This window comes from Morone saxatilis, unplaced genomic scaffold (genome assembly GCF_004916995.1).
Source record: "Morone saxatilis isolate NCDOM2014 unplaced genomic scaffold, NCSU_SB_2.0 Contig3, whole genome shotgun sequence".
NCBI classification, from domain to species: domain Eukaryota; kingdom Metazoa; phylum Chordata; class Actinopteri; family Moronidae; genus Morone; species Morone saxatilis.
In genome coordinates, this window is record NW_023339873.1 from 6,254,288 (window position 1) to 6,268,453 (window position 14,166).

The window sequence follows — 14,166 nt, forward strand, 5'->3', positions numbered from 1 at the left end:
TAATTGTTTTGCAGTGCAGTCTAGTCCCCGACTCTACATGAGTAAATACAGCATCCTAACATCACATTTAACCAAATAAGACCTAAATATTTATGGGGGATAAATTAAATTTGTGTTAACAGAATCAAATACTGGTACGCCAGTTTTAGTGAAATGACTATGCTAGGTTTGTGGAAACCGCTTCTGACTCTAGCCCTACAATCTTAAAACCAATTTTCCACAAGACACAACCCCCATTTAATAACAAATACATTTAAAAATGGACTTTGATTAATCCACTGATCTAAAAACGGTGCTTTAAAAACTTTTCTTTTTCTTTTCATAAGGTAATGACACAAATGTAGACAGCTAACAGGATACACATATTAGACAACATCTCTATGGAAAAATATAGACCAATAGATCCATTGAAAAAACCTGGGCCATACAGAATATTGATACCTGGGCAATTTGAATTATAAAAAGTCAAGTTATTTTCTGTATGGTGGTCTGTCCAGTCTAGACAAAATCATAGGAAAAAACGGACAGCCAATATATTATTATAGTAAATACCCTGTTGATTTTTAAAAACAATTAGCAAATAGATTTTTTTTTATATTAAAATATATTAATTAAAATATATTACTTTGATTAACTAGTCAGACATTAAAAACAAGTTCTGATTATTTTGTTTTCTTTAAGGTGACTTTGGCATATTACCTTGGAAATAATTGCTATAAAACAGGCCTACTTTGCACTTCCAGGAAATTTCAAAATATAGTTGATGCGTCTTAATTTGCAATCAGCATGAACACCCAAAGAACCTGCTGAGGTAACTCTTCACACTGGCCTTTTTTTTTTTGCATGTTAATATGTGGTAAAATAAAAATTTTTACTGTGTTAACATCATCATAACGCAGTTACAACACAGTGTTCACACCACAAATGTGCTGGCCCATCCCTGAACATCACACATATACATTATTGTACATTATATAAACATGATACAGTATTATTTTGTGCTCACAATACTTCATATCACATTTAAACGGTGGATAACGCTCTAAATTCTCTGGAAAAAGGCCATTTTAAAGTGAAGTGTTACACCTGCCTGTTAATCAGTGTCATATTGTACCTCCAAATCATTTTGTAAAACTGAAGCATACTATGCTGAATCATTCTGAGATAAAGCATTTAGCGTTTTAGCATAACTTACTGTTCTTCTCTGTTTTCTTCTTTCCACAGTAATAATAATTAAGTAATAAACAGCTGGATATGCTGAAGCAAGGTGTGCCACATGAATAAAATAAAATACATTTCTACATCTAGGCATATACTGTAAATGAGCATAATATTTACAGTGAAAAAACAAAATTATCTTCATTTTCTCCCCTTGCCTTGAGTGTTTTTTTTACCGTTTGCCACTGCTGATCTATCTATACAGATATACAAGCATGAGAAAATCCACCTCACGGGACACAATATCTACAAACTGGCTTTTTGGGGAGAAAATGCAGGTTCACACAGTAGGAAGTGACTCTAGACCTTGACCTGGAATGGAAAAGATCTCAATTTGTCAAAAGCAACATATAGGCATTTTTTATATATATAAATGATTCTTCTTTCTCCCTATATTTTGAATGTAAGTGCTGTACACAGTTACTACCATATATCCAGGTGGTTTCAAGTGCTTCGCTCTGTAACTGCTAGTCAAAAAATTATGTGATGAGCAATCAGTATCATTCAAAATTCCTTTTGTATTCTCTTTCTAAAACTATACATGCTCTTTCTAGTTCTTGAATCTGAGTGTGCTCAGTAATAAATGTACAGTTTTTATATAAAATAGTTACTGTAAGTTGCACTTCCCTGCCATGCGTGCATAAATGCAAAGTAGGAGGTACTCTACAACCAATGATTATCATTAGCGCCCTTTTTTTTGCCGTTAACCATAACTGATTAGGCCCAATAATAAAAAGTGTCAGTCTAAAACACAACAACAGTCATTATGTTCTACAAAAATAACAACATTCATTTTCCCTCCTTTTTTAAAAACTACACACACACACACACACATATATATTTAAAAAAATATATCAAACTAATCCTAGGCGAGTGCAAACATTGCCAGATTTTATATTTGTCACACATCTGACAGACTACTGATTTGATTGAAACATTTCTACCATAAAATTGCACAAAACAACGTTCCATAGATGTTGGTGAAACCCATCCAGTGTAAATCCTTGCCTTTCCAACAGTGACCACATGCTGGTTGTTTTGTCTGGAGCACGACTAATGTGCTTCACCCGAGCGCTGATTCTGTACTGATTCTGTATGACCTGGCTCTGCTTTGTGCCCCGCTTCAATGCAAATCAAACCATATCCTCTAATTATTATTAATTTCATATCATCGTACAACTAAACATGACACACAGAGTTTCGAGGGGCCGATGCAGTCGTCATGGCAGAAGGCGCCACATCCTTTGCACATGATCATAGCCTTCAGTCGGCAGTAGCATTTAGACTGGACGTCCTCCATGTTGGAGCCCTCGATGAACGTCTGTTCAGGTGAGGGCTCGCCCTGGTTGCCGTGTTCTAACGAGTGACCGGCGGGTATGGTGGTGACAGTCACTGAGAAAGACATGACGCTCCCGTGGACGCCGCTGCTGTCAGCCTCCGATGAGACAGTGGAAGAGCCGGTGCCTGCAGTGCTGTGGTTCAAAGTGTGAGGTACAGACATGCTGATAGTGCCACCGTAGCACGATGCTGCCACGGGTTCCTGATTATCGAGTGTTCTCTGGGGTTGAAAGGCAGACGGCCGCTGGTGACTGGGGTCCACTTGGGTAAGATATGGCTCGGAGTTTCCTTGATTACTATTGCAGAGTTCGAGGTGCCTTCGGTGTGACTGTAAAAAAGGGCTGGTGTCTTTGGCTGTCGCGCTGATGCTGTTGTTATCGGCACCAGCTACACTATCCTCTGATCCAGGCTCAGTCTTTACATTGGACCAAAGTTGAACGCTTCCTGCTTCATCAGATTTAGTTATTGAGTATACCTGCTGCTCTGTCTTAACCCCAGAAACAGGAGAGAAGACTTTCCTGACTGGTTCTTCTTCCTTGGCCACCTCCTCTCCTTCTGTGCTTTCCCTTTTTAAACTGGACACAGAAGTGTTTGGGATGGCAGACTGGTGCAGTCTCCTGCTCTCTGGTCCTCGGCCGTATGTGGACACATTCAGCAGGTAATGTCCTGTCATGGCAGGCCTGGGCATCCTCTTACGACCAAGAAATCCAACTGAAATCCTGGATTGGTCCTGACGTTCTTCTGCATGCACCAGCTGATGGACCTTGTACTGAGGGTGCTGAGGTCCCATACCGCCGTAAGGTTGGCTCTGCTGCACTTTCCTCTGCATAAGAGCCTGTAGGATCTGCTCCTGAGTCTCCTTATCAGGAAGTTCTCTGTGATGTCTTGTGTATTCTGAGAAAACTCCTGCTCGTCCTGCTGTATTGAACTGGTGGGACATCTGCTTATCAACCCTATGCTCAGCAGAGTGTGACGTCTTCCCCTTGCTACCAGAGGGTAAGTTTGACATCTTCACTTCCACCTTGGATAGCGGTTTTGGGAGGATCTGCTCCAACGGAACCTCTTTGCCCTGCAGAAGCTGAGTGACCAGCGGGTTGTTTGCAGGGATACAGGAGCTGGTCCTGGTTGATGATCCAGCTGGTGATGGGCTTTCTTGTACCTTCAGAGCGTGCACAGATGAAGGAGTGGGTTGCATCGATGTGTTTGAACTCTTTTGAGCGCTATGGAGTCCTGCACTGACAGTACCAGCAGAGGGAGCTTTGTGTTTGTCGTCAGTTATGCTAGAGAAAAATGTTTGAGACTGGTTTGGGCTTAGCTGACCAGAAGAGTCAAATGGGCGAGAAGGAGGTGTAGTGGTCTGACCGCTGCTGCTGTCGGAGGCTGGTAACCTGGTTGATGCTTGTGGGGAAGTTGGGCTGGGGCTGGGCGATGGCTGTGTCTGCTCACCACTGCCTCCCCCTGGCCCTGGGCCTGGCACCGATCCCTTTGAAGCAGATGATACTGCGGCAGCTGCTGCTCGCTGCGCTCTGGCAAGCTGGGCTTTGGCTTTGATGTCAGCCAAAGTACGAGCACCAGTGCGGCCTGGGCTGCTAAGCGGGGCCGGGAGGGGAGTCCTAGGTGAGACTTGGCTAGGTGACAGTGGAACGGGAAGAATTCGTGACACTGAGATCTGCAAAGTGACAAAACAGAGATTTGTTTTAAGATATGCATATATATGTAAATAAAAAACATCTATGATACAAGTACAACTTTGTTCACAACTTAGCAAAATACACTACTTCTGTGTCATGTTATTGCCAACTCACTGCTACAAAACCCTGCTGAAAGTAGCTAATTCAGGGATTTACTAGTGAAGATACTGTTTGGAACATACTGAGCATGAAGATCACTGGCAGAAAAATGCAGGAGGGATTTGAGAAATATCTGTGGACATTTTGATTATTTTTTGAAAAAAAATTCTCATTGCCATTGGAATCCACTCTTACTACTATTAATTTAAGCTGACTACAGCTGCTACCCCTCTGCAAAGAAGCAAGCAACACACTTGGCAGAACCACCTTTAAAGCCTACAAGTGGTGAGTTTTTGATATTCAAAAGATAGACAGATCAGAGAAGACTTTGAGGTTTTACAAACATTTCCCTACCTTGAGAGGTGGAACCCTCTGATTTGTTGTTGGAGATGGTGTAGGAGGGCTGGATGTGGATGATGCTGGAGGAGATACGGAGGAGACTGAAGACACAGAGGAAATTGAGGACATACGGGGCCTTTTCTCTGGTGTCAATTCACCCTCTATCTCACTGACAGATTTCCTTTTCACCGGCTCAGAGGGGCCAGTGGGTTCAGAGATGACCTGTTCGCTCTCCTCAGCAGGCTTAAGCACAGATGCTGGCTGATCTTCTTTTAACTCTGAACTAGCCTTTGGTGGATGGCTCTTCTTCACAGGTGACTGGGGAAGCTCTGTTTTCTCCTCCTTCACTTCCTCTTTATGCTCCTTTTCAGGCAGCGTTCCTACGACGGCCCGTTCGGTCAGTCTCACAACCTCAGGTGTTGTCGCTGCAGGTGTTGGAGCAGACTGCGTTGTTGTGTTCAGCTTACGATCCTCAGCGTACTGTGAGCGCCGTGTCTTCATGGGCTCTGTGGTGAAGATGAGCTCTTTCTGAGCTGTCGGTGCCTTCAGAGGCTCCTGTGTTGGCTTCATGTTTTTCACAGCGGTGGCTGCAGCATCAGTCTGGCTGCTGTCCTTGGTGCCCTTGGGATCCTCCGGTGCTTGAGCGGCAGGTCCTGTCTGATGAGTCGGGGACTGGGGCCTGGCAGACTCCTGATTCAGATCAGCTTTTGTCAGCTCTTTGGATTCCTCAAAGCTGAGCCCAGAACTATACAGGGAGAGAGAGAAGAGGAAGGTAGAAAGACAGACAAAGAAATAAATCCATAAATCAATAGTTTTCTTAAAAAGGAAGAGATTTTTACTCATATTCCCTACATTTCTGTGAACAAAGTTATGTATTTTTTACTAAATAAAACTAATATAGTTTTAAATTGAATTTAAAATAAAATGTTCTACACCCTACAAGCCTTATAAAGTAAGTATGACATATTGCAACAATGAAAAATTGGTAATCATCCATTCAGTCTTTTGCAAGTCATCCAGCGAGACCCCTTCGATTGGCATCTTGATACACAATCAATGAGCCTCCAAATTAGATACATTTTTAAGCAGCTAACAGGTCGATTCAATTTGATTTAGCCTTGTCTTGAAGCAATCCAATACAATGTTATGAATAGCGTGAACAATTCCACTGTAATTCTACTAATAACATACTTATATGTTTCCAAGAAGAACTCTTACCAGGTATTCATCTACTCCTGTAATGTGAGAGGGAGATGAGGGTGGTGCTTAGATCCCATTTGGAATCTCATTCAACTCTACATAATCCTTTCAAACACTCCACCGTTTAATAACAATGCATTTCTGAAATTAGATATTCAATCTTGTTAATGTGGTGGAGAAACAAAAATTCTTAGAAAAAGTAAGACTGCCATTCTACTGTTTGTATTGTAGGTACTACAGGAGAGGCCTTGTAATTTGAAAGGAACTGTCTTTTGGCATTTGGAAAGACTGAGAAAATATGCCAACTTCTGTAAACCTGGATGGGGTTAGTGAATTAAGAAACAATAAACGTTTTCTATCATAAAAGAGAACCTACTTTTCACCATAATAGTTTTCAAAGAAGGCCTCCTTCCAGTGCTCGACTTTCTTTTCCTTTTCAATTTCTTGGCGCATTCGTAACTGCAACTCAGGAGTGAACTCTCCTGTAAAGGAAAAAGTTACGTAATACAAAAAGGGAAAGGTTACATTATACTTGGTGACACAATAATTTTAAGTTTGAATGTTGTTATTATCATTTGGGAATGATTGCACTGACCCTCGGCCAGCCTTTCCTTCCAAGACTGTGCTGCTGAAGTGAAGAACTCATTGTTTAAGGCAGAACTAGTGACCTTCAGCAGGCCGTCCATGCAGGCCTGGGGAGAGTAGGCACAATATTATGACTAACATCATCGCAATCATAGTCACTGCATCAGTACGTTGACTTATGCTTCCTATATGTGGTGTACAGTTAAACATGTAGAATCAGTGAATACAGAAAAGCTGTGCAGAAGTTAGCTGTGTGTGAAATGTATATCCATGTGCAGAGAGGGTTTCTACATTTAAAGATGAGAAATTGCATGCAATAATATTACACACGTCACATTTAGTGCTAGATAATGCAACAGAAGCATAAAAAGTATGTATAATCTTAGCGCCACCTGCCGGTCAACTTCAGGCAGAAGTTTGAGCAGCCTCTGTTGGCAGTCTGGGGGCAGGACAGAGAAGGTATGCTTGTTGATGATTGCCCGCAGATTGGTGTTAACCAAAATGGAGTCTGGTGTTTCCACATCTATTTTACACTTGGTACGTTTCAGCTGCCCTGCAACACAAAACAGGAAACAGATGTAAGCCAAGACGGATCCAGCAATGCAGAAACATCGAAACGTCGATCTTGCAACTAGCTTCTTGAGTAATTTACACTGACATGCAGTTACATGCTGTTTTGTTAATGTGGTTATCATTTCCCTTGTTCCTCAGCTTCTTGAAATAATGCAGTTTACTTACTCCTAACTGTCAGATTATTTTAAAGTATTTTAATGGTTGTTCTACATTTTCTTATTGTGAACAAAATCCAAAACAATGCATGCATCCCTCTGTCAATACTTTCCGACTTCTCTACCTGTCTATGGCATAAATATCCAAACACACTGGTACTGAAAACTCAAACCTTTGAAAAAACATTAGTATAAAAAAAACACAACAGTTTCATTTTAAAAAGGCTGATTCGTATATTTTCAGTGGACTAGTAAGTATTTAGGGCACCAGGACAGTGTAGCTGACTCAAAACAAACTACAGTGTCTGTGTTGATTTTAATGAAAGAACATGTCATCCAGTGCAACGGGGTGGTTTGTAATAGTTTTTGGACAACTACGGAGGTCTATGGCAAAGACGAATAAGCTTTACTAGCCTTTGGCAACACAGATAAATGCACCAAGTCATTGTTGCTTTTGGTCTTTTCATGGGATTTGTTGACAGTAAAGAACGTGACCTGCCCTTGTCTTTAAGATTTTCAAACTGCTGCTTTACATGTAGGTAGATGTCTGACTTACCTGCACTAAGGCGGCCTGACCTCTGGGAAACCTTCCTTGGGACGACTGGGTGGCATAACTCTGTTTGGACAGAGGGAAAGGAGTAGAAGGAAAAGCTCAGAGAAATTGCAGGCAAGAGATCTAATGTTTCCACACTTCTGATGCTAATTATATATGAGTCATGGTTGGAAGACGATAATACTATGCCTATTGTTCTGCTACATCAATATCAGTCATTCATATTCAAAACTGTGTGTAATATATTGCAATGAACATTAGTAAAATGTCCAAACTGACTGCGTATCACACCTGATTCCTGTGAGCTGGATCTACATCTATCACACAAACCCATTGGGCAACTATTCATTTCATTTGATATTCTATTTGACAACATAATAGCAGCCACCTACCAGGATTTGTAGTAATGTCAGCCATATCTTTGATGGTTTTCAGAAGCAGTCTGGGACTGGAGGTGGTTGGCATTCCCCCCTGTCTGCGCTGGTTTCTCTGTTGCTGCTGCTTCAAGGCCTGAAAACGAGCAAAACAAGGAAGGAACAAACAGCCAGGAGTATGAGAAAAAGAGAGTGTGAATTTGTCTAACACTCCCTTTCCCTGCAACTACCCCCCCAGGGCCACTTGCCTGGTTAAATAACAGCTAAATAACAGCGCAGCAATGAAACATAGGTTGCATAACACAAGCATAAATCATCTATTTGTTGTAAATCTGTCGAAGAAGTCTGATCACCTCATAAACACAATGTCAAAAGATTAAAGAAGCAATCCAAGACAGTCCACAGAGTGCCTTTTTGTTGTTTTAGCTGATTCAAATAAAAAGAAAATCACAAAAGAAATGTACACCATAGGTCTCTCCAGCACTAATATTTTGGCCAAATCGCCATCTTTTAGTGTTGCCTACGCCCAATAAATGAATAGAAATTGGTCTTACAAAGCTGAAATTTCCACACCAGCACAGATGGAGTGAATTACAATCTGTGCAATCAAGTGAAATCTAATTAAATGGAACACAAAAGGCACAAAGCAGCCAATAGGAAAATGTTGAACGGGTGGATTATGAGGACATTAATACTGTAAAACCAGCTATAGGCATTTTTCCCTGACGCCTAGTTGTTTTAAAATAATCAGCACAAGATGTTAAACAGACAGGAAACAGAAGGATAAACATGGGTTATGTACATGTTTACTGAAAACAGTGAAAAAGGTTAGATAGATGTGGTGAAATCTGGATTCATGGGTCATGGATTAGCTTTAATATATGACACAATAATAAATTCAAACATCCAACAGATTGATGGACAGGTAACTCACATTCTGATCAGTACGGTTTTTTGATTTAAGAGAAGGAGTCCTAGTTAGAAACTCTACACTCCATGAAAACATTACAATGCTTAACAAGAATGTATATTTGTGTGTTGCAGAGTGGCCTGACAGGGGATTTACATGAGCGTATGTGAGTACGAGGGTGTGGCAGGAACTCCTGTAACATCTGAGACGTGTGTTTGCACAAACAGTCAAAGTAGTAATTAATCCGATAAACAATTAAAAACAGAGAACACAGAACCAAAAAGTACCTGTTTCAAAGCTTTCTTGCTGTGTTTCTGCGAGGGAGAGATGAGTTTACTGGTGGGGACAGAAGGCGACGAGCATCGAGGCTGCGGGGAGGACGGCTGTGACTGCAGCTTGGAGGGAACTACGAAATACAAAAGCACGAAGCACGTTACTAAATACACTTCCTGAGGGTGTTGTACAGACTTTATCACATCACGCTTTTGTTTTGATGAAACTGAAACCAAGAGTGTGCACAATGAAGCAGATTATGTTACCTTGCTAAACTATCAAATTACTAAAAAAAAGGGCCAACCACTCAACAGAAAGATTATTCACAACAATCTTTCTGCTGGATATTTCTGACAAGAGCACCTTTTCTACATACCATAGCAGCTCCACTTGTTTCTTTTTCGATTCCACTTAATTTGCATTTGACTTTGTGGTTCTTTGTATTGATTAGTTCAAAAATAAAACAATATCAGAGTCCTCCTACTCAGATATGAACGAAGGTTATTTGCTTGGCAGTTTCTAACTTGTGCATAATGAGGAAGTGGTCACGGGTCATACTGAGAAAATACAGTTTCCTGTTTTAACAGTCACTTAAAATATTCAAGTGGCAGAGAGAAATAATTTGAGTCAGTAAGAGCACAGCCTGGGGAAAACAAAATAATTGGCACTGGAAGGAAAGCTTATTCTCCAAAGCTGCTCTGCAATCAAGCACAATCAGGTGTGCAATTCACAATAAAGCAATGATTTGACATCACAGACGCACAAAAAAAGCAAAAACTGTTATGATGTGACCGCCACATTCAGCACGCAGCTTCCCTGCTGACAAATAAGACATTATGGACACAGCGTGTTTGTTTAAAAATAAAACCCACCTTTTGCTATCATCATGTCTGATGCTCAGTGTATTCCAAGAATCATTTTGTGATGAGATGGTGTAATTTATGTTTTGTCATGAAGACACTTTCTCCTAGTTTGCCTCTTCTAGCGCTACCTCTGCTGGTTTCCTGTGTTTCCGCATTGACTTCTAACAACGCCTGAGAAGGGGCGTTAACTCTCAGAGTCATAACAGAGCAATGTAACCAACCAGCGAAAATCAACTAATGAGCAGACCTGCAGTCCTTACTTATTGTGTACTTATTGATGGATGCCAGGAGATCTTTCTCTTCTATTGATTCTGCCAGAATGATTGTTGAACAGCAGCAACAATTATGCAACAAGAAAGAAACCCTTACTCCTTAATACTGTAAATACAGAGCTTACAAATAAAGTGACTCCTGTACTCAGGAAACATTAAGTTGAACAATGTTTTTTAGGGCTATTTATCAGCTATAAAGTAATGAGTTCATAGTTTAATGTCCTGCAAATGTTTAAATTAAATAATATCATATAATCATGGTTAAATGAATGTTGTCTGATGATTCCTGAATGATCCACAAAAAGCTTTTGGAGACGTCTGTAAACCCTACTTAAAGAACTCACTTCATGGATGCAGTGACGTACACACTGTTAATAATGAGCCTGTATGAGGTGCACAATACCTCTTCGCATCCATCTTCCTCTCCTTTCCTCTTGAGTGATGGTACTGCTGTTGTTGTCTGTGCTTTGGGAGTCCGAAAGATTGTCACTGCTCTCCTCAGAGTCCTCCTCAGACAGCTCCTTCACCACGTCCGAGATGTCCTTCTACCGAATAGAGTACATAGAGTGTATTACATCTTTGTGTTATAGATACAGAAAAAGAGCCAAGCAGAAATTCAAAAACATCTTTTGGTGTAAGCACTCACACCCTCCTTAACCAAAGCATTCATCATTTCTTGAGTATGAACATATTTATCTTTGGTTGAGTATGAACATATTTATCTTTGGTTAGCACGTCATGATGCTAACCAAGATTTATGCTTTCTTCCTAAAACAAACTGACAAATGGTTACAATTACAACAATAAATCATCGTGAATGATCTTTTTCTCAATTCATTTCATGATTTTTGGCCTTACAGGGCACAGTAGGGAAAGCTGATTTGTGTCTAACTAACCTTCAATGTGTAGACCCCCATTCTGCCTGGAACTTTATAGAAGATCCCCTCCTCACCACGAGAGTTTGTGTGCAGCATTGCATTAAGACATGCCAACGGCGAGGTTCCGCTGGATCATGAGAGAAAAACGCAAATTACACATCTGTTCCCCAATAAATCAGACAGCTGGGAGAAAGACGTGAGACGGGTAAATGCTGGTCTGATATCTGGGGAGGAATTGACATCATGCATCAAGAGAACATGTGTGAGTTCAGGGCAGATTCACACACTATAGCTGTGAGGCAATTTACTGACTATTTAATACAGAATCAGTTGCATAAAACTGGTTCAAGACTAATCTAAACATCGTGAGGAACTGATACTCTCGGAATAAACTGGTCTGACATAACTATGTCTGTTGCATAAAAATCTGTTCTAGTTAAGTCAAACATTTCCAGAACTAACTTGAGTTAATTAAGAGTGCATAATAATGCCTCAGCAGTCACGCCAGAGATGTATCCAGAGGTATAGTGAAGTAAAAAATTATTTTTGTCAACTTACATTTGTGTTATACAGCGTAACAGATAGTATATAATATAGTAAAATGCATTGAGATTGGGGGAAAATTGCACTAGTCAGGCTTACAAATGTTACGGGCTAAAATCTGTCAGATAATTTATGTCATTAAACTTACACCCCCACTAAATTCTTTGGCTCGTGTTGAACTTCTAGTCAAAGCACTGTCATTAGCGTCCATGCTACATTTTGTTAGAACATCAAGAAATGTAAAATACTGGAAAACAGAATCATGTTTTTATGCAACAGGTTGCTAGAGCGAGCCTAGGCGAGATATTAGCGAGTCTAACGCTGTGTCTTTATGCAACTGAACCTAGAACATGTTATTGTTAATAACATGCAAAAGGCAAAACCAAAAATAGTGGCATTGCAGTGAGTTTGTTAAGATAAGGGTTTGGGGTGGGGGGGGGGCTAGCTTTTTCTTACCTTCTGGATGAGAACAGTGACAATGAAACAAAAAGAAATGAAACAATTATTAATATAATAAAATAATTGTTACTATGTGAACAAGAGAAAGGAAAATATATGATATGCGCTATCAATAACAGAGGGAGAAAGTGTTTACTCATGAACATGTCTCCTATCTGTACGACATTGGCTCTCGTAAGGCTACGATGCCGGGAAAACATTTACCTTATTTCTTTAAGCCTTTCTCTTTGGATCACCTGCAAGATCTCTTTATGGCTCATGGGCGTATTGGGGTATTTCTCCAAAACCTACAATAATAAAACATCAAAATGCAGCATTATAACATCAGTCAGATATTCAGGTGAAGAGTGGTTGTCACGAAACATGTGGTCTCAAGGAAACTTTAGCCTGAGTTTTCACATGCTGAAGCTTTTCTAACTTTGACTGTGTAATAATAACAATCAGGACCACAAACCTTTCACAAACATTGTGGCTTTTTGCCTAAAACAGATCTGGATCTTCTGCTATGATGTTGGTCCACGCACGTCTACATGTCATACAGATGATAAATACCAAGTGGTTAACTACTAAGGTATAATTTTCACATATGGCTGTCAGCCTTTTGGAAACACTCCCATATGGTATTATCACATGAACTGGGAATGAAGATCACAAGAGCACTTTTGTATAAAACAAACATCTCACAGTAACGTTGCAGAAACTTCACGTGGAGAGCAAACCATGTTGCTTTTGACTGTTGCTCCCAGCTTGTACATTTCTGTGACAATATTCCGCATTTATTGTAGTATGTTTGTCTCAGTAAACCAGGACTTCATGGGTGTTTACAAACTAACGGTATTACATTTTTAAGATCTCTACACGGACAAACTATTCATTTTAAATAAGTCAGTGAAGCTAATGCACCACTGAGCAGTAAATACCCATACAAGCAACACTGTTACACTTTAATAATGAAAACAGTTGTCGGGACTTTTCTATATTTTGTAGCCATTAGCACGCTACGCTACACGGCCAGCTACAATGCTAGCAACATGCATTACTGTACTCTTGATATCTCGCCCAAAACGCTGGCATGCAAAAGCAATAGAACAACTGGGTCACGTTAGGGGCAACACAGGGGGTCTAAGAGCTCAATGCGGACACAAAACGCTTCACATGTGTTTTATTTTGCAACTGATATCAGACAAAACTTGTTGACGAGCTGAGTTGCGGGAGCTAGCGGGGAGTTAGCGTGCTAGCACCGACGCTGATCACTTCCATGCTTTCACTTTATTCCACTTCGAAAATCGTGACGGACGTCGTCACCCGTGTTGCCCGGGCCCAACACACCGCAGGGTTAATGGACGACGTGTGTGTGCACAGGCTCGACGCTGTTATTCCGTGACAAGAGGAGCGAGAAGCTACGCGGCTAATGACAGCGGGTGGTTCGTCTCTCTCTGCGTCTCTCTCTCCTCTCTCTCTCTCTCTCTTTCTTTCCCCCGCACAGTATGTCTCTCAGTCAACACGGGCCTTTGCGCGGTGTACGCAACATTTCGTCTCCAGCAGCAGCAGCAGGTCATGAACTCATAAACACAGTTGTACAAGTGGGAGCGTTCAAGGAAAACAACCACAACAAAACGGCGGATTGAAAAACACCCGGAGTACCGTTTTAGCGGCTTCCGCCCACGTCCTCCCTTTCTTTTTCTTCTGTCTCTCCCTCATCGTGGATGTCTCGTTGCAGAGTAGTGTTGGATGTGTCTGTTTTCAGTTGAAATGTTGCTTTAGTTACCGCGTAAGATCCACTCCGTCTGCCATGTTGGACTTACTGTAAAGAGTCATGTGACTCCGAAGGAAACGTCATCTT

The 14,166-nt window shown here is 40.9% G+C and overlaps 1 protein-coding gene across 4 annotated transcripts; it reads right to left on the minus strand.

Moving 5' to 3' along the window:
• Window positions 1-89: 89 nt before the first annotated feature.
• Window positions 90-14,134, minus strand: asxl2 (ASXL transcriptional regulator 2). 4 transcript variants are annotated; one of them, XM_035673729.1, is made up of 14 exons: window positions 13,008-13,862; window positions 12,778-12,849; window positions 12,528-12,610; window positions 12,321-12,323; window positions 11,340-11,448; window positions 10,847-10,988; window positions 9,323-9,441; window positions 8,144-8,261; window positions 7,755-7,814; window positions 6,863-7,023; window positions 6,481-6,577; window positions 6,262-6,367; window positions 4,701-5,430; window positions 90-4,225 (listed from the first exon to the last, which is right to left on the minus strand). In XM_035673729.1, exons 3-14 carry the CDS (start codon window positions 12,581-12,583, stop codon window positions 2,387-2,389), a joined length of 3,540 nt encoding a protein of 1,179 aa, XP_035529622.1. In that variant the 5' UTR covers window positions 12,584-12,610; window positions 12,778-12,849; window positions 13,008-13,862; the 3' UTR covers window positions 90-2,386. The 4 variants fall into 4 exon arrangements, with proteins under 4 accessions (XP_035529622.1, XP_035529619.1, XP_035529621.1 ...); XM_035673726.1 differs by lacking the exons at window positions 12,778-12,849; window positions 13,008-13,862 and adding an exon at window positions 13,968-14,024; XM_035673728.1 differs by lacking the exons at window positions 12,321-12,323; window positions 12,778-12,849; window positions 13,008-13,862 and adding an exon at window positions 13,968-14,134.
• Between the last annotated feature and the right edge of the window lie 32 nt (window positions 14,135-14,166).